This window comes from Pseudomassariella vexata, assembly GCF_002105095.1.
Source record: "Pseudomassariella vexata strain CBS 129021 chromosome Unknown BCR38scaffold_1, whole genome shotgun sequence".
NCBI lineage: Eukaryota > Fungi > Ascomycota > Sordariomycetes > Amphisphaeriales > Pseudomassariaceae > Pseudomassariella > Pseudomassariella vexata.
Genome location: NW_024467956.1, coordinates 17,821 through 36,279, shown reverse-complemented (window position 1 = coordinate 36,279; position 18,459 = coordinate 17,821). Strand labels below are relative to the sequence as shown.

General features: G+C 50.1%; 2 protein-coding genes across 2 annotated transcripts; one reads left to right on the top strand and one right to left on the bottom strand.

The window, feature by feature from the left end:
- Positions 1–3,348: 3,348 nt before the first annotated feature.
- BCR38DRAFT_404025 (uncharacterized protein) lies at positions 3,349–5,389 on the bottom strand (the record flags this gene model as incomplete). The annotated part of the gene is made up of 5 exons (XM_040857804.1): positions 3,349–3,922; positions 3,985–4,417; positions 4,475–4,544; positions 4,602–5,313; positions 5,364–5,389. The coding sequence occupies 5 exons, from the start codon at positions 5,387–5,389 to the stop codon at positions 3,349–3,351; spliced, it is 1,815 nt and encodes a 604-aa protein (XP_040720473.1).
- Positions 5,390–6,128: 739 nt separating this feature from the next.
- BCR38DRAFT_491508 (uncharacterized protein) lies at positions 6,129–7,708 on the top strand (the record flags this gene model as incomplete). The annotated part of the gene is made up of 2 exons (XM_040864674.1): positions 6,129–7,092; positions 7,368–7,708. Exons 1-2 carry the CDS (start codon positions 6,294–6,296, stop codon positions 7,706–7,708), a joined length of 1,140 nt encoding a protein of 379 aa, XP_040720472.1. The 5' UTR covers positions 6,129–6,293.
- Between the last annotated feature and the right edge of the window lie 10,751 nt (positions 7,709–18,459).

Sequence of the window (18,459 nt, the reverse complement as noted above, 5' to 3'; positions counted from 1 at the left end):
GCTTAAGATAATTCTACTATAAACGCTTCTATGTTATGTTGCCAATTGTTAAAAGACCAATGGCATGTTCGGCGGAGACGGAGTTTGCTAGGGGTCCCCAGCCAAGGGTCCCCATCCAAAGTAATGGTCAGGAGAGCCTTCTGGAGCTGTCCACAAAAGGGAACATTTATTACAGGGCCTTGAGGGAGTCATGAACTGAAACGAAAGCGTGCTAATCCGAAGACATCTTCACCGGCGTATCGAATGACTAATTATACGCGGACAGACGATTTCTCTGCTCTATGGCCGAGTTCCGATGGTGTTCGGTATTAACGTGAAGATGTCTCTCGAGAGGACCGCGTAAACAGTACTTGTCACTGTGAGTTATGAAGACGGCATGATTATGGGCTATGGTCCTTTTCACCTTGTGCAACTATCCCATCATGCGTCGAAGGGTCCTTGCCGTACTGGCCTTGGTTGTTGTGCTACCACAGATAGACTGACACGCCGGGCAATATAGTTGGGCTCGTGAAGTCATCGCAGGGTTGATAGCGGTCTAGCGGCGACTAGAGGGCTGGATCCGCTTTGTGCTGTGGATGGGCGGCGCCTTGCAAGCAAGGAGCAGTTAGAGCCGGAAAAAGCTTTAGCCCAACGGAGAATGCAGCTCAACCTATATAGCGAAATTTATCCTTCAGCCTTATCGGACTGTCCGGTTTTGCTAAGTAGGTCGTTAGGTGTGCCACTTCTTCTTGCGACATCAGGACGTGAAAAACTGAACAATGTCCAGCGCTTCAGTCGGTTCAGCAACAGCTTAGACCATGTGGTCAACACCATTCGACCCGACAGGTCTGCGCGGAACACCAGCACTGGCACCGGTGCCATAGCCATTGTCATAGCCATTACCAACACCATTGCGTCCGGTCCATATCCAAGCTTTCTGCCCACAGCATGGTCAACACCCCAGTCGACCTTGCGGATCCAGAGCACCCAATAATCACTGACCCCGGCTCGTCTGCAAGCCGTGGTTAGCTCTGCTACCTATCCAATGACAGCCTTTGAATACTAACCGCATTGACCACCTTTTTGCATGCACCCCCATTTTGCAGGGAATTTCTACGCCTCAATAACACGACGTCTCTCAATTTACCTCGCAATTGCTCCCTATCTACGTACAAAATGGCTAATCCAGTGGAGGATAGTCTGGACGATTTTGAGCAGCGAATCGAACGCGCTAAAGAGCTTGTCCGTCAGGGCTCTTCCCAGGCCGTAGCAGCTCATCGGTACGGTATCAAGGGGACTACACTGTCCTACCGTATTCGTCACGGTAATTCGCATCGCGACGCCGCCTCCAGGCAACAAAAGTTGACTCCAGAGCAAGACGAGGTTATCGTGAACTGGATCCTACACGAAGAAGTGTGTGGACGGGCTCCTAGCAAGCGTTATGTGGCCGACTTCGCTGCCCAAATCCTCCTTGCTCAAGGGGATAACAATACACTCGGCCAACACTGGGTGGATCACTTCGTTAGCCGCCATCCACAGATACGTACCAAGATTGGGCGCGTCGTAGATGCTAGCCTAGTTAGAGCGTCCGATTCGACCAAGATCCGAGACTTTCTGGCTGGCGGAAGACTGGTATATAGCCCCTAGGCTCCGAAGGACTAGTCGACGTATCTTGTGATCCCCCGGAGCCTCATACACCAGATCCTCCGCCTCATATATCACCACCTTTAGTTGCTTTTACTCCTCAGAAAGCGCAGAAACTATCTAGCCAACTACAGTCGATAGAGAAAGCCAAGGGCGGGGTATCTCGTAAGATTCGTACCCTAGTAGGCAAGGCGGGCAAGGCCCTTACACTCCAGGCCGCCGAGAATGCCAAATTACGTATCGAAAACGAGCAACTATATAAAGAACTCGATAAATACGCTCCAGATATATGCCAGCCCGTCGAGCCAGACCCGAATAAAGTATTCGTTAACTTATCAGCGATCCGAACAGCCCAGGACAAGCGAAATAAGCGAATACGGCCTATTTTACCGGATAAGCAGTCAGAAATTGATACTTTTCTCGAAGGAAGGGTCCCTCCTAAAAAGAGGACTCGAAAGAATATATCTAAGTCTTCGGACACTTGAATTAAGTATGTTCTGTATATAAATAATATGGACGAAGTATTTAGGTTGATTCAGTTAGACCCTGCAAAATGGGGGTGCATGCAAAAAGGTGGTCAATGCGGTTAGTCTCTTCAGGGTCCTCTGGTTGAGTCAAAGGAATAAAGATCTTTTGTAGCCACTCAATAGCCGTAGAGTCTGACGTCCACCCATTCTCTGTTGCTGTAAACCTCCAGGCTTCGTATGGAGTCAAGTCCAGAGGAAACCACTGCTGCTGGACAGACTTCCCCTTGTATATCACAAGTGGGGGTAGTGCAGTACCAGTCGCAGAGATACACTCTATAAGAGATGTCCAAGCTCGAGATCCAGGCTGTTTCTTCCGTATAGAACGAGTCTCAGATGATCCTAGAACATGACCATTTGATCCTCTACCTTCTAGAATACCTGTCTCATCCATATTGTATCGATTCGAGGCCTTAATAGCTTTGATCTCAGGGATAGCGAGGTATTTGAACCATTACCTGATCACATTAGCTGAGGCTCTATTAATACGCTGGGAATCGATAGCTCTGCTTCTCTGGACCTTGACTGAAGGGTTCCTCTTGATAAAAGCCTGGACCCAGTTCTTTCCAAGTGGTTCGGTGTCTCCGTGGATCTGTAGGATACGCTCGGCGAAGTCTTTGAGCTGTTGATGGGTTGGTGGGAGGCCTAGGGCAGCCTGGATTCGAACCCATTCAGCCAGATGAGATTCCTGGGCTGGAGAGAGCCTCTGGTAATCAGCGAAAGCTATATCTCTTGACTGGGCTCCCTGAATCCGTCGTGAAAGAGTAGACCTTGGGACACCATGCTCATATGCTGCTTTTCGGAGGCTTTGACCGGTAGCTATTGCTTGAAGAGCTCGATAAATATCATCTTCGGTATATTGACTCATATTAGTGTAAAGAAGACGTACGTAAAATGTCGTAACGATTGAATCGATATTGGTAAAGAAAAAAGAGGTTGAAGTTAGAGGCTAGCGGTGTTGATGAGGCATTTTTGGGTGTCCCACATATGGGGGTGTCCCGGATGTGGGTGTGGGACGTTACCTGTGCGATGCGTACTACCCAGATGACAAGCCTATCTGTAAATACACAAAAAATCAAACCATCTACGCCTGCTCATGTATATTTGCTCCTTCGGAGGAATAAGTAGTTAGCAAAAATTCTTCTAAATTGATATGGGAAGATGTTACCAATTTTGACCGTGATTATTATCACGACGCCGGCTAGGTCCTCTTTCGCTTAAGCGGCTTAAGCGAATCCATCTTCCTGACGTCGAAAAAAATATTGTTCTGGCCAAGCTGAACATGGGCAGAATCAAACAACCATTCGTGTGTACCGCCCCATCGACCGCCTCGGGTGAACCGTAGATGGAACTGCTCGTTCTCTTTCCACATGCTAATGTTGATAGGTCCCGGTTGGCTATATGGTATCTTTTGAGTCGTAAGAGGGTAGCAATATGTTTCGTCGATTTCGAATGTACCTTCGTCCAGGCATTCTTTTTCCCCCAGGCATTCTTCATCTGCGCATAGGACCATGAAGAAGCCAGGTAGATCTTCGGCATCAAGCTTGTACTTGGTTACGTTCGGTATATTCGCATCTGAGGGACACCACAGAGTTGCTGCACATCCCTTTTCTTTGCCAGATTCTTCGCTAGATTCTACTTCGCCAGATCTTTCAGGACCTTTGCAGAATTGAATTGCTAAGCGGGTTCTCTTCAAGAACTCTCCAACGGCAATCTCTCTATTTAGGCGTAATCGATGGATAACGGCCTGCCTCGCACCATAACTTACAGTCATGCTAAGGAAGTCGATAGTTAGCTCAAGTATATACACAGCCTTGATAAAATGTGAAGGACTTACCTGGTATTGAGGCTTGGAAACTTTGCCGTTAAGTCGTACTTTTTCATTGTCTCGCCAAATTTGGTTGACATTTTCTTCAAGCCAAAGGCTCCGCCATCTGCGGCGGCTGTTTCAAGTGAAGGAAACGTCCCTCTCTCTTTCAGATTTCCCAAGAACTTGTTGATGTTGTTGAAGAATTCGTCAAATCCAATGCCGAAGTATCTCTCGGTAGAGACTTCGAAGTCATAGTGCTCCTCACCTATCTTGATACTTATCTCGGTTTGTGAATCTTCATCATTGCCCCAATGGCTTTGTTGCATTTCGAAGTGGTATCTGGCTTGGCGGCAAATCTTGTTACAAATCGCGGGTTCAAGATTTGGATGATCGCTTTGTAGCTTCTTTCGCACCTCTACATCGAATGCATGCCCCATCTCTTCCACGCCACCCCTACCACCTAGTAATGGTCAGCGAATATTGTAGAAAAGTAGCACCTCGCATGATTCTGACTAACCAATGCTGTTTCCTAATTGCAAGATTCGGGGTATCCCATCAATAAGATAGACACGCAAGGCTGCAATATTCTAGCAGCAAAGGTTAGCAGAAAACAGGTTTCAGCAGCATAGCAGTTGGTAACTAACGAATGCTGCTCCTCCAACTCCAACACAGACAATGTCTTTACAGTTGTCCTTCGGTTTCTGATGGGCGTCGCCCTTATTTTCCTGAAGAAAATAAGGGATCAACTGGTTAGCTATGGCGTCGGGCTCAGACAAGCTCTCCGTGTCGGGACTGAAGTCATTAGGATCGAAGTTCCCGGGATTAAATCCTTTGGGATAGAAATCCTGTGGGAGATTTGATGAATCGACCAGTAATTCTTCCCATCTTGCGTTGTATCTCTTTTGACGGTGCTGTTCCTCCTCATTTTCCCACTCGACAGGGTATGTCCAAGTGATGTGCACTGCACGCTTCCTTTGAAGATGTGGGTACTTGCTCAACAATATTTCTGTGCGGAAGTGCTGTAGGAAATAGCATAGACATGTTCGGATGGCTTGGTTTTGCTTAGATTCGTCATTTATGCGCAACTCGTCGCGTCCGAGAAGGTAGAATTTAAAGCTGTCAGCAATATTCGGAGCTGAGTAGCCTATTTTGACTTCGCCAGCAGCTTCGTCGACATAGATTCGACTAGGTACATGGGGAGTCTGGGCGTTGCATTTCGCATGGATGTTCGCATCGGGCCAATTGGTAAGGTCTCCTTCTTCGACAACTCTCAGGTGCGAATCGAAGCTCGCGTAGCAAATTTTTGCTGTTGTGGATCCAGAATCGACAAAAAGGTCGACCCGTACGACCTCCTCCCTAGGAGATTTGGTCAGTTACGGTCAATAATACAGTGGTTTCTGCCTTACGCTTTAGCTGCTGGATCAATCTCCATATTGATCGCGTATGGTCATCTAGGAAGGAACGTGAAAGTTATCGGCACACCATTCACGTCGCGTTGAAATCTTTTTGTTTTGCCAAGCAACAGATTATGGGGTATTTTGTGGGATTGAGCGCCACAGTTACGCCCTAGGCCAAAGACGGTGTAGCGGCAATTGTAGTCTAGTGGGGTCAGACCCTTCCCCAAAGTACAAAATAGCTACACAATACAACGGATGCGCAGACGAATAGATCAATCAAGACAGGATCTACGCAGAGTCATCAATAGAGGATTGAATCCCTCAGTATTTGCGGTTCCGCTAACTTGAGACGGCGCTAGCCCCGATGCAGATATGGATATTCACGTTCGCCTGGGCGGGGCCGACTAAGTTAGTACTACCAGAGTTCCGGTAACGTGCTCTTACTGGGTAGAAAAAAGGACAACTTCTCAGCCGTCAGGTCTGGACGCAAATACGGCTGCACCTGACGTAGCTTCGTTGTACGAATGAAGTTTCTATCCGTCGTCGCTTCAGGGCCAATGATTTGACCGCCGCAAACGCGGCTACCGCGACACGGACGAACAGGTTGCATTTCGAGTCCTTCTGGAGATCTCTCTGTCGCTATTATCGGCAAGACATAGCACTTGGTTTGCCCGACACTAGCATTTCTCTATTGACGTGTGTCAGCCACTCGACTCTGTCTCCCTTATCTTCAAGATCCGATTCATAACTGTCTTCCGAGAATGTTGTGGAGATGCGTCTGATATATTCTGTTTCTGGACATCTATTTCTCTGTACGATATCCATAGATCAAATACGACAAAGACTGCTCTTTGGGTACGATGATGCGACTACGACACTCGTTTTATTATTCGAGCTTTCGAATAGGAGTATAAGACGTGGGATGAGTTGGTTATTACTATGAAGGAATATTGGAAATTCGCCGACTATACGCATCAGAGAGAACCGATTCCGAAGTCTGACTCGCAAGACTTGGAATTGTCTGTTACATCCAGTCTGAAATTCATAATTGATAGCTCCGATGTATCTGCCTTCGATCAAGGCAAGACGTGTCGAATATTCGGTTCCATTAGCCGATATGTGTCAGACTCTATACCAGCTGTGATACTCAGTAATGAGACCGCTTCTGACCAAGGTTTGTCACCAGCTACAGGCTATGAGAAAGCCATGTCGGCTGATGATCACTGCTTCGATCAAGTCACCAATATAGCAGCCATACCTCAGAACGTTGAAACCCTCAATCCTGTTGTTCTCGAAGAACCTCGGCCACAGCCTCGGAACTCAGCTGTGCTCACTCAATACAAGAGCCCTGATCAGGACAAGACTGAAGCAGTTGAGGTATCCAGTAATTCGAGTCAACTCAGGCGAATACGCACAGAATGTTCAGATGACAATACCTCCCTGGAAGAGCAGGAAGACCTTCCGGAATCGAAGTCTTTACCAGACAATTCGTTATCTCCTCATCAGCTCGAAAAGAGAGAAGGGAAAGACACACAGCCTGTTTCTAGTGGTCTGCGAATGAAATTAACCTTCACTAATGAGAGTGCGATACACCAGAGACTGTACAAACTGTGCAAGAACCTCTGTGCTCACAAGAGTTGGAGTACTTGTCTGTTTGTTGCAAGGGAAGTGTGTTATATTACTACTTGTTTGGTGCGAAAACTGCGGCGTGGTCCTTTGCAATTTGCGAAAGGAAGAAGTAAGGCATATTTTAACATGCATGAGAACGAGAAAGCTCGACAAAGGACAATCTCGTGGTGTTATTCGTACCCCACGAGATCCAACAACGAACCAGGAGCTTCGGGTTGCTATCCACCAACAAGAGGACGAGTTCTTCACTTCATCCTATCCACGATTCGATATCTCCGAACATCTTCAAGAGAGGTTGAGCCTACCTACATAATCCTTCTATTTAGGTCCGAGTAAAGACGGAAATAGAGACACTAAATTAACAACCCCAAACGAACTACCTAGTCGTTCTTAATCGGGTGCAGCAACATGGGCGGCACACACTCGCCTCTAAAATACCCATGCCGGAGACTCGGCGCATCATCGACAACAAACCAAAACTCGCCTTATACCACGGTTCCGTGACGCACCCACTCGTCGTGTACGAAAACGAGGGCGCCCTGCCTCCGGCCTTGCTGTACGCCGGCCCCCGATTGATCTCGGCATCCATCATCTTGGCCATCATGTTGTTATTAAACGCAATTGGATACGGGGCCGTCACAGCCTTGAGCCCATGCAGCAGAGAGAACGTCTCCGCATGGCCTCACTTACAAGCCATTGACCGCGATCCTGCTGGGCTTCGCTGACGAGCTGCAGCAGCCACCTTGAAGAGCATATCATCGTGATAAATGCGGCGCGCCACGGGGTCGCCTTACCATTGGGGAAGTTATGGGTTCCCCTCTCGGAAATCCAGTCTGTGCCGATAGGGTCGATCATAGGCATCAAACTGATGAGGTCGGGGTCCTCGTCTATGCCCTAGTTTCATTGCGAGCAGGGCAGCGGTTGCGGACCCTTAGGTGAAAATTCTATGGTTGGACGGGGCCCTAGATGCCCGTTTCGCTAATTTCAGTATCTATGGTGGCGGTAAATGATGCGAAGAGGTTGCCGTGCAGGGAGGGAATATAGAAATGGCGATGTCCTCCGCTACCTTGGTACCAAGCACTTGGTTATTGAATACGGAGACTACAGACCCCCTCAACGAGAGGATAAAGGTGACGGCCAAGTGAGAGCCTGGAAGGCTGGAGCTTGGTAGTCTCCAGTGATTCTAGCTTCGGTGATGACACTGCGGGTCGTAAGTCAACAATGGGCTACTTTATTAAGCTCTTTGGAGGCCCTATTGCCTAGCGGTCAACAAAACAAGATACAGTGGTCACCTCTAGCACTGAGGCAAAGATGAAGGGGGTGTCTAGCTACTTTGAGGGTGGCTATAGCACTACATCGCCTAGTCTATCAACTTGCCGTTGATCTGGATGGAAGCCTTACCGTTGAAGTTCACAACAAGCAAACGATCCGGCTAATCGTTGAAGAGACTGCTGAGCTACAGACACGGCTACGTCACATAGATATCCGTAACCATTGCCTCCGCAAGAATACGAGAGCGGTACTATATATCTAACGTACCAGAAGTCACCCGACGTCGACGCTGATGGTCATACCAAGACTCTGAAGCCTCAACAGCACCAACGCTTTAACGTCCCACACCCACATCCGGGACACCCCCATATGTGGGACACCCAAAATGCCTCATCAACACCGCTAGCCTCTAACTTCAACCTCTTTTTTCTTTACCAATATCGATTCAATCGTTACGAAATTTTACGTACGTCTTCTTTACACTGACGCAAGCGATGGCGGCGCCGATGGTGATCGACGGGGGACGGGCGGGACTCGAACAGAGTTTTCACCACCCCCACACCAACGAAAGTGCCCACGCACCGAACGTGGAGCGCACCAGCAGAAAGAACGCAGAGAGGGAAGGGATCGGAAGAGAACTAAAAAAGGTAGAACAAGAGATTGCCGACTTGGTCCCACGTGAGAAGATTGAGGTCATGGGGGGTTTGATGGAGCGTTGGCTGGGGTTGAAACTAGCCGGCAGGACGCTGGAGGAGGGGGGCGACAGACCCGCCACACATGCCGACGTACTGGCAGTGACTCTGGCCCTTGCCGAAATTCCTGCGGCGATCCAGACGATGGTTGAGAAGACCATGCAGGATACGGTGAAGAACGTGGCCTTGCCTACAACTCGATCCTGGGCCTCAATCGCCTCAGGATCGGCCCAGGGACGGGGACCCGGTGAAGCCCCAGTGTGGCAGCAGCGGGTTGTAGTGCCCCAGCGAAGGGAGAGAGAGGTAGTGATCCGGGGGACAGAGGACCCTAATATGAAGAACAGATCGGCGGCTGAGGTCGTAAAAGCGGTGAACAGTGCACGCGGCAGCACCGATGCAGTGGCGGCCCGCAGGCTGCGCAGTGGCGATACCGTAGTGACGTTTAAGCAGTCGGCTTCAGCGGCGACCACGGACAGCAGGTGGGTGCGTAGTGCCTTCGGCGATAAGGCACTTCTCAACCGCAGAGAAGTTGCAGTGATCGCGAAGGGGCTGCCTGCGAAACGGCTGCGAGAGGTCCACGACGAGAGCCAGCTACTTAAAGACCTGAAGCGGGACAATACAACGCACCTCTCTAAGGCTAAAAGAAACCCCCCCGGGCGCCGCAAGCACCGTATGCGGCCCTGATACTACACGTGGATAGCGTGGAGACGGCGATGGAACTATGCTCCGAAGGGCTTATTTGGGAGGCCCAGATATTCGATTGCGAGCCGTACGACGGCAATCTTCGGGTTCGGCAGTGCTACCAGTGCTACGAATACGGCCATATCGCGAAACACTGCAAGAAGACGGCGCGTTGCGGCGTCTGCGCTGCAACGGCACACCCAGGGGGTGAAAAAGACTGCCCCGAGAAGGCACCTAGCGGCAAAAAACGTTGTGTGAACTGCAAAGGGAAGCACACGGCGTGGGACAGGGACTGCCCTACGGCAGAACAGCAGCGGCTACGCGTACGCGAGGCATACGCTCACCGCCCCCGACAATTTGAGGTCCGCAGCTACTCGGACGGGTTATCTAGTGAGGGCAGGCTCACACCACCTAGCTCATTGACCAGCGACGGGTTTACAGTTGTACGACCCCGGGGCCGCCCCCTGGGCGGATCGCGAGTGGAGCAGGAGCGAACCGAACGGTCTGCGTCAGCAATGCGTAGCTTCCTCACTAAGGGACGTACGAACGAAGATATACCATCGACAGCTTAATGGTAGTCTCTATTCTGTACTGGAATATCGCAGATTCAAAGGCGAACGCAACGCTAGCGCTGGATAAGGGGGGTGACTATGATATAATAGCGGTTCAAGAGCCATGGATCAACCGGCGGACGAAGGCGATTTATTGCCCGAAGTCGTCCAGGTACGAAGTAGTGTACAGCAGCGGCAGAGCTGCGCTATACGTCCATAAACGATACGATGTGGCTACGTTGCGACCCCGTACCGGGATGGACTGGAGCAGTATTACGTTCGGGGCAGGCCCGGACGCCCTTACAATCTGGTCTATCTATTCACCAAACCAGACCGGGAGCCGCTGGGTCAGCCCGCTCCAAGACCTCCCTAATGGGGCGCCAGAGGGGACACAGGTCCTCGTAGGGGACTTCAATACACATCACCCGCTGTGGGACGTCCACGGACAGTCGTCACGGGGCAGCGACAACGTAGTGGAGTTTGCGCGACGCTGGCGATTAGAGCTCATTACGCCGTTCGGGGAAATCACACGGCAAAGGCACAAACAACGAGACTCAACTATCGACCTAGCCTGGGTGACGAAAGGGGCTAGGATTGATTACGATGGGGACCCGGGCCTAGAGGGCTCAGACCACAGAGCGCAAGTGATTAGGGTAATATCCAACGGGGAAGCAGTCAAGGAGGGCCGCCGCAGTGTCGAAGGGTGGAACTGGGCGATGGCGGATAAGTGGCTCATCGTAGCCGAATCAAGCCAGAGATTTATGAATTATTTGCCGGTTGAGACGATAACGGAGGTGGACCAGGCTGTTGACTGGGTTATCCGGAACCTCCAAGAGATCGCCGACGTGGCGGTCCCGAGACGCACCGTTGGCCGAGGCGCTGGGGTCCCGTGGTGGTGCCCGCAGGTTAGCAAGGCTTGCGCTGAGACGAAGAGACGACGGCGGGACTACCTCCAGGCAAGGTCGCAGACCAACTGGGACGAATATACAAGAGCCGGCCAAAAACAACGGCTCGAAATCAGCGAAGCGCAGACGCGTAGCTGGCACGAGAAGCTCGAGGGGACGGCGAAGGATCACAAAAGCCTGTGGGCACTGCAGAGGTGGGCTAGGCTACGGAGCTGGGCCCCCCCTGAGGCCCACGGCTTACCAGATCTCCGGAGGGACGCCGGCGACACGCTTACGGCACGTACACATGATGAGAAGGCAAAATTACTAGCTGAGAGGTTCTTCCCAGACCCGTGTATAGATCTATCGGACCTCGATCGCGGCCTATTACAGACGAGACCAGAGCTGAACGTCCCTAGGGAGGTGACTACAATGGATATCGAGTCTATCATCAAAGGAACGGCTGCTTGGAAGGCTCCCGGCGACGACCTGATCCCCACTGGCCTGCTAAAGGCCTGCGGTGAACCCTATGGGAGATCCTAGCGGATCTGACAACAGCTAGCTTTAGGCTGGGGTACTACCCGGAGCGCTTCCGCTCAGCGAGGGTGGTTGTTATCCCTAAGCCTAATAAAACGACAGCTCAGAAGCAGACTCCTGGCGGCTGGCGCCCTATTGCCCTGCTTAGCACGGTAGGGAAGGTAATAGAGACGGCGATGAGCCAGCGTATCACCAAAGTAGCTGAGGCGGCCGGCCTACTACCAAACGGCCAAATGGGTAACCGCGCTGGGAGGTCCACCGAACTGGCAATACGTATAGTTGAGGACGTGGTCTATACGGCGTGGAGACGCGGGGCATCGCCTCGCTGCTACAGCTAGACATCAAGGGGGCATTCGATACGGTCAATTACAGACGGCTGATTTCCATATTAGCCCGGAAAGGCTACCCGGAGTGGGTTCAGGAGTGGGTACGCAGCTTCGTGGAGGATAGGACGGTACGCCTCCGGTTCGATGGCAAGGAGTCAGAGCTGATCCCCCTACGAGCTGGCGTCCCCCAGGGGTCACCGCTATCCCCAATACTGTTTATATTATACATTTCAACGCTGTACGAGGAGCTAGCGGAGCAGCACCCACTACTTTTAGTAGTCGGGTTCGCGGACGACACGAACCCGCTAAGCGTCGGCACCGATCCAGACACGACCTGCCGCCGGTTGGAGAGCGCATGGGCTACGTGTCAGCGGTGGGCAGTGAGGCACGGGATGGAGTTCGCTCCTGACAAGAGTGAGCTAATGCACTTTACTAGGGCCCGAGAGCCCTTGCCGCAAAGTATTCGCCTTGGGGACGCCACAGTGTCGCCGGTAGTCTCAGCGAGGTTCCTAGGAGTCTGGTTCGACCGCAAACTGACGTGGCACGCCCATGTTGAGCGTGTTAAAACAAAAATGGCAACTCAAAAGCTAGCCCTGACAAAGCTAGTCAATATGTCGTGGGGCTGCGATCTTATACGGGCGAGGCTGTTATATACGGTGGTTATCCGTAGCGCGATCGCCTTCGGGGCGACTGCGTGGCATACTATAAGTGAGGAACCGGCAGGGCCAGCTAAGAGCCTGATGGGGATACAGAACGAGTGCCTCCGGGTAGTCTGTGGCGCCCACAAAGCGACGCCGGTTCGCCACCTGGAAGCAGAAGCAGCAATCCCGCCACTAGACCTCTATCTTAGTGCCCGGGCTGCTAAGTTTGAAGAACGGCTACGGCTTGTGACGGTCAACCCTCGCAGACTCACTACAACCAGGTGACTTACAGCTGGAATACCTGCCGTGGCAGTGTCAGATGGGAAGCCAATCATAACCCTTGTAGGAGCCCCGCCAAGCGTGGATGACTTAGTCGCGATCCCTCAAACCTAAGTTGTCATCTTCTTTCCTTCGCTCCTTAGAGTAGAATCTTGGTCGATAGCACCTAATCGAGGTCTATACCAATGCGATGCAACCCAGATCGTGACACGGCTTAGCGGGAAGAGAAATCTGCTTCGCAGCACGAGCGCTAAAGCGTCACATATACTCCGGCAGGATAGGCCGGCGAAGAGGAAGCAGGCGTCGTAGCTACTCCGACCGGCAGGGTACACTATGGAGAAGGAGGCCCGGGGCTCCGAGTGGATGAGTGAGGAAAAGGAGGTCCCGGCTGCCCTCCTCGGCCACTGGAGGAAGAGATGGCTCACCGGAGCAGAGCATCACGATCGCCAGCGACGCGCTATCGCTGAGGAACCGGAGGGCCCTTCGATGCAGATACCGAAAGGGGGCAAGTATTTCGGCCTGAACCGACTGGAAGCGTCTACGCTGTGCCAGATCAGGACGGAAAAAATAGGACTAGCAGCCTTCTTATTCAAGACAGGGGCTTTTGGCGTGTAATCGCCGCTATGCCGCTGTGGCGACGCCCCTGAGACGGCAGAGCACGTAATCCTCTTTTGCGGGCTGTTGGAAGGACCGAGGGAACGATTACGGGCCGCTATCGCACCACAGCCACTATACTCTCGCAGAGACCTCGCAACGGCAACAGGAGAATAAGTAGTTAGTGGGACTATTGTAAAGTGGCTGCTAGGGACGGGTCGGACAGCTTCAAGGCCCAGATAGCATCGATCTTCTCAGGGGGGACTTTGTTGGTAGGTTGAGAACCAACGTAGTATGGTAGTGAACGCAACGCAGTCGCCAATAGGGCGAACCGACGACGCAGCGTATGTATTTAGTCCAGCCATTAGGGCACGGTTTGACATACGGGAGTACTAGTAGAGGTACCGGGGGCTTCGAGCCTACGGCGTATTTAATAATAATAATTAATACCTTATGTACATAGTCACTCTCTTGAGAAAAAGATAGGAATTCAAGCGGCCGTTTCCACAGTAATCTGAACCAATTTTTCTTTACTTGGACAGGCATTCAATGTCTGACGTACCTGTTGAGGTACTTTTGTTGCCCCTATAGATCTGATTGTGCCTGTTGAGGCCATTGTTCCCATCTTTCACCTGTTGAGGTGACTGTTCAAGGGCCTGTTGAGGTTCCTTTTCTTCCCTAGCCTGCTGAGGCTCTAGTTGTTCGTACCTGTTGAGGTACTTGTTGTTCTGATCAGAGCTAGAAGAGCTCTTGATCTTGTTATTTCTTTCCACCTCCCGGATAGTAAGGTCTTGTTGAGGATCTTGTTATTCGTTGCCATCATCTTACACCTTAAACCTGCGGGTGGTTTCACTGCCCGTCGTCACTATTTAGTATTAACTATAACTATAGGCTATTTCGTTAACGAATTGCTCTGATCAGAGCAAGACACAATGTCTCATAGTTGTCAAGGCTAAAATGGAAAGGATAGATGGATTCTTAGAAGCTATCCCCTGAACGTATATGTTACACGCAAAGGTGGTCAAAGATTTGTGAGGTTGTAAAAGCATGACATTCTATCTAGTCCTATGGAGCACGAAGGTTGGACTTAGTCCCGAAGGGCTAAGTCACGTGGTAACCTTGGTGGTCTTGGCAAAGCCCACCAAGGTTGCCTAACATAAATGCTATTATAATTGAAGAGCAATAGTCTCGGTCGTATTCCATACTATTTTCAATACGGATTCCCGCTAGTCTGACGATCGTTAAATTTACGTATGTATCCCTAAGGTCTATAGTTTGGATCTAGTCTAGGTGTTCCTTTTTAAGCGTATAAAGGGCGGTAATGTCACGACCTGGGTTGCATCGCATTGGTATAGACCTCGATTAGGTGCTATCGACCAAGATTCTACTCTAAGGAGCGAAGGAAAGAAGATGACAACTTAGGTTTGAGGGAGCGCGACTAAGTCATCCACGCTTGGCGGGGCTCCTACAAGGGTTATGATTGGCTTCCCATCTCATACTGCCACGGCAGGTGTTCCAGCTGTAAGTCACCTGGTTGTAGTGAGTCTGCGAGGGTTGACCGTCACAGGTAATATCCTTCGGGGATTCGCTCACGAGCGTAGTATGCACTATACTTAGGTGAGTATCTTAGTTGTAAAACTATTCGAGGGATAGCGGCGGAGCTAGAGCCTAACGTCCCACACCCACATCCGGGACACCCCCACATGTGGGACACCCAAAAATGCCTCATCAACGCCGCTAGCCTCTAACTTCAACCTCTTTTTTCTTTACCAATATCGATTCAATCGTTACGAAATTTTACGTACGTCTTCTTTACACTAATATGAGTCAATATACCGAAGATGATATTTATTGAGCTCTTTAAACAATAGCTACCGGTCAAAGCCTCCGAAAAGCAGCATATGAGCATGGTGTCCCAAGGTCTACTCTTTCACGACGGATTCAGGGAGCCCAGTCAAGAGATATAGCCTTCGCTGACTACCAGAGGCTCTCTCCAGCCCAGGAATCTCATCTGGCTGAATGGGTTCGAATCCAGGCTGCCCTAGGCCTCCCACCAACCCATCAACAGCTCAAAGACTTCGCCGAACGTATCCTACAGATCCACGGAGACACCGAACCACTTGGAAAGAACTGGGTCCAGGCTTTTATCAAGAGGAACCCTTCAGTCAAGGTCCAGAGAAGCAGAGCTATCGATTCCCAGCGTATTAATAGAGCCTCAGCTAATGTGATCAGGCAATGGTTCAAATACCTCGCTATCCCTGAGATCAAAGCTATTAAGGCCTCGAATCGATACAATATGGATGAGACAGGTATTCTAGAAGGTAGAGGATCAAATGGTCATGTTCTAGGATCATCTGAGACTCGTTCTATACGGAAGAAACAGCGTGGATCTCGAGCTTGGACATCTCTTATAGAGTTTATCTCTGCGACTAGTACTGCACTACCCCCACTTGTGATATACAAGGGGAAGTCTGTCCAGCAGCAGTGGTTTCCTCTGGACTTGACTCCATACGAAGCCTGGAGGTTTACAGCAACAGCGAATGGGTGGACGTCAGACTCTACGGCTATTGAGTGGCTACAAAAGATCTTTATTCCTTTGACTCAACCAGAGGACCCTGAAGAGACTAGGTTACTTATCATAGATGGGCATAGTAGCCACGAAACGACAGTTCATGTACCTCTGCTTCATAAACAAGATACACTTGCTTTTCTTGCCGCCACACACATCCCACGTTCTCCAGCCTCTCGATCAGTCAGTCTTTGGACCCCTCAAGGCAGCCTATAAGAACGAGCTTGGTTACCTTGACCGACGGGATACTACTACTGTCGTAGGGAAGAGAAACTTTCTCCTCTGCTATAGAAAGGCACGTCTAGCAGCATTAACCGCTAAGAACATTATCAGTGGATGGAAATATACTGGTCTCTGGCCTTCGAGCATAGCTAGACCCCTTATGAGCCCCCTGCTCCTTGAGAATACGTCAGCACCAATCAGACAGCCTAGTCAGACTTGCAAAGGGTACTCTGATAGTAAGGGTAGTCAGGACTGGGCGTTAGAGACATCAGCAGTAGCCTGGTCAACGCCTAAGAGGAGAGATGAGCTCCAAGATCAACTCAGCTTATTCAGCAAGCTTGATAGTGATCCAAATACCCAGCGGCTACTCTTTCGGAAAGTTCAAAAGGGCTTTGATGAGAAGGACTACCAATTAGCTGTCTCACAGCCAAAGATTGAGGCAATAGAGGCAGAGCTTGAGGCTAGTAGGGCTAGGAAGCAGAGGAAGGTCAAGATGAGCCCAAATTCGAAGTTTACTAATATCAAGGCTATTCGGAAGGCTCAAATCGAGGCTGGTGAAATTGAGGATAGTACAGATGAGTCTATCGAGTCTGAAAACCCTAGTGACGGTGAAAGCTGTATTGTAGTCGCATTAGAATAAGTGTAAAAAAAGGTTGAAGTTAATGGTTATAATATACAGCATCATTTTTAGGGCGTCCCACATGAGGGGTTGTCCCGGATGTAGGTGTGGGACGTCATAGGCTCAAGTCGGAGTCAGGACGGAAACTTGATAAATGGATGGATACTATAGCGTTAGTTACCCTCTAGGGGAATAGCCCGGGCGTAATAAATTGTGTGTGTGTGTGTGTGTGTGAGTACCACCGACATCCAAAATGACAATTGCAGCCATAACTAGAATCGTTTTCCAAAGAATACTTTTTGGAGCCTTTCAAGATATTGTGGGTAAACAAGATAAAATCAAAGATACACCAGACTCTACTCATTGAATCGAGGGGCGATGGGGTTCATGGAGAGGTAGACACATCTACTTACTAATTTTTACTATGCGACTATTGCATGGCCAACCTGAATTGACGACCATTCCGTTGGTGCCCTCTTTGATTTAGTTGCAGGTGGCGAAAGGAGTTGACGTGCATATGTCAGATAGGACACCTGGTTCCTAGGTTCAGAAATAATATGGCACTAGAGAAGACTAGTGTCACTTGAAGTTCAGACGGCGAAATGAACCCCTCTTCCCGAAAGTAACTCCGAAGTTCGGGGTCAGACACCTGAACAATGCACCTCCGACATTTCCGAAAGAATCTACAAAGGGCAGAGCAACGGGAGTTCGCGAGAACAGAACACAGACAAGGACACACCTCATTCATAATACAATCTTATGCACTTCTGACTACTCGATTGGACACACGTGATATTCGACAGCATACACATAGTCATTCACATGACGGTAAATTAGGCATAGCTACGTGATATGGGTGACTTCTGGGGATCTTGTCGCACACTGACTACTAGGTATATCCCTTTCCAGCGAATGACTTGACAAATCCAAGTAGACCACAGAGGCTACAGCCGAGAGTTCCTAAGCACACGCTGGTGCAACCTCCTCAGTCGGATCCATAAGTAGTTGTGATTTGCAGCGCCAGATACGTATGATACTGTGCATCTTTGAACCCTATGGAAACTATATTCGATCTCGTCAAGATCCACAAAGCGCTAAAATGAATGCGGAAAAGCGTATGGTAAAATGGAATCAAAATTCGCTTCTTCACCCCAAAGGCCGTTTGCATCTGCACCCTAACCTGTGCGTCAGGCAGGGGGACCTAGCGCCTAGCCCACAGGAGATGATGCACTGAGCAAATGAGCACTAGGCCCTGCGCTGAAGGCGAGCTTTAGTAGCGGTGAAATGAAACGCTAAGCCCTACAAACAGCAATCGCACATGATAAAGCGTATATAACAGCGAATGAGTAAACGTGCTTCTACCTTCCACCTTCCCGCCCCGAAAATAGTTATTTGTCCTACACATCGTCTATTAGTGGTGATTCAGACATAGAAATAGTCGTCTGATACTTTCTTGCAAAGATCCGATCCGCATCTTCTCGAATATGGAGAAGCCAGAATTAAGTGTCTCGAGGAAAGGTTGAAGCATATTTCTTGCTCTTCCCAGGATCTCATTGTCGGAGACGAAGATTGTTAAGGTAGAATCTGTATGTAGGCAGTCGGTGGAAGG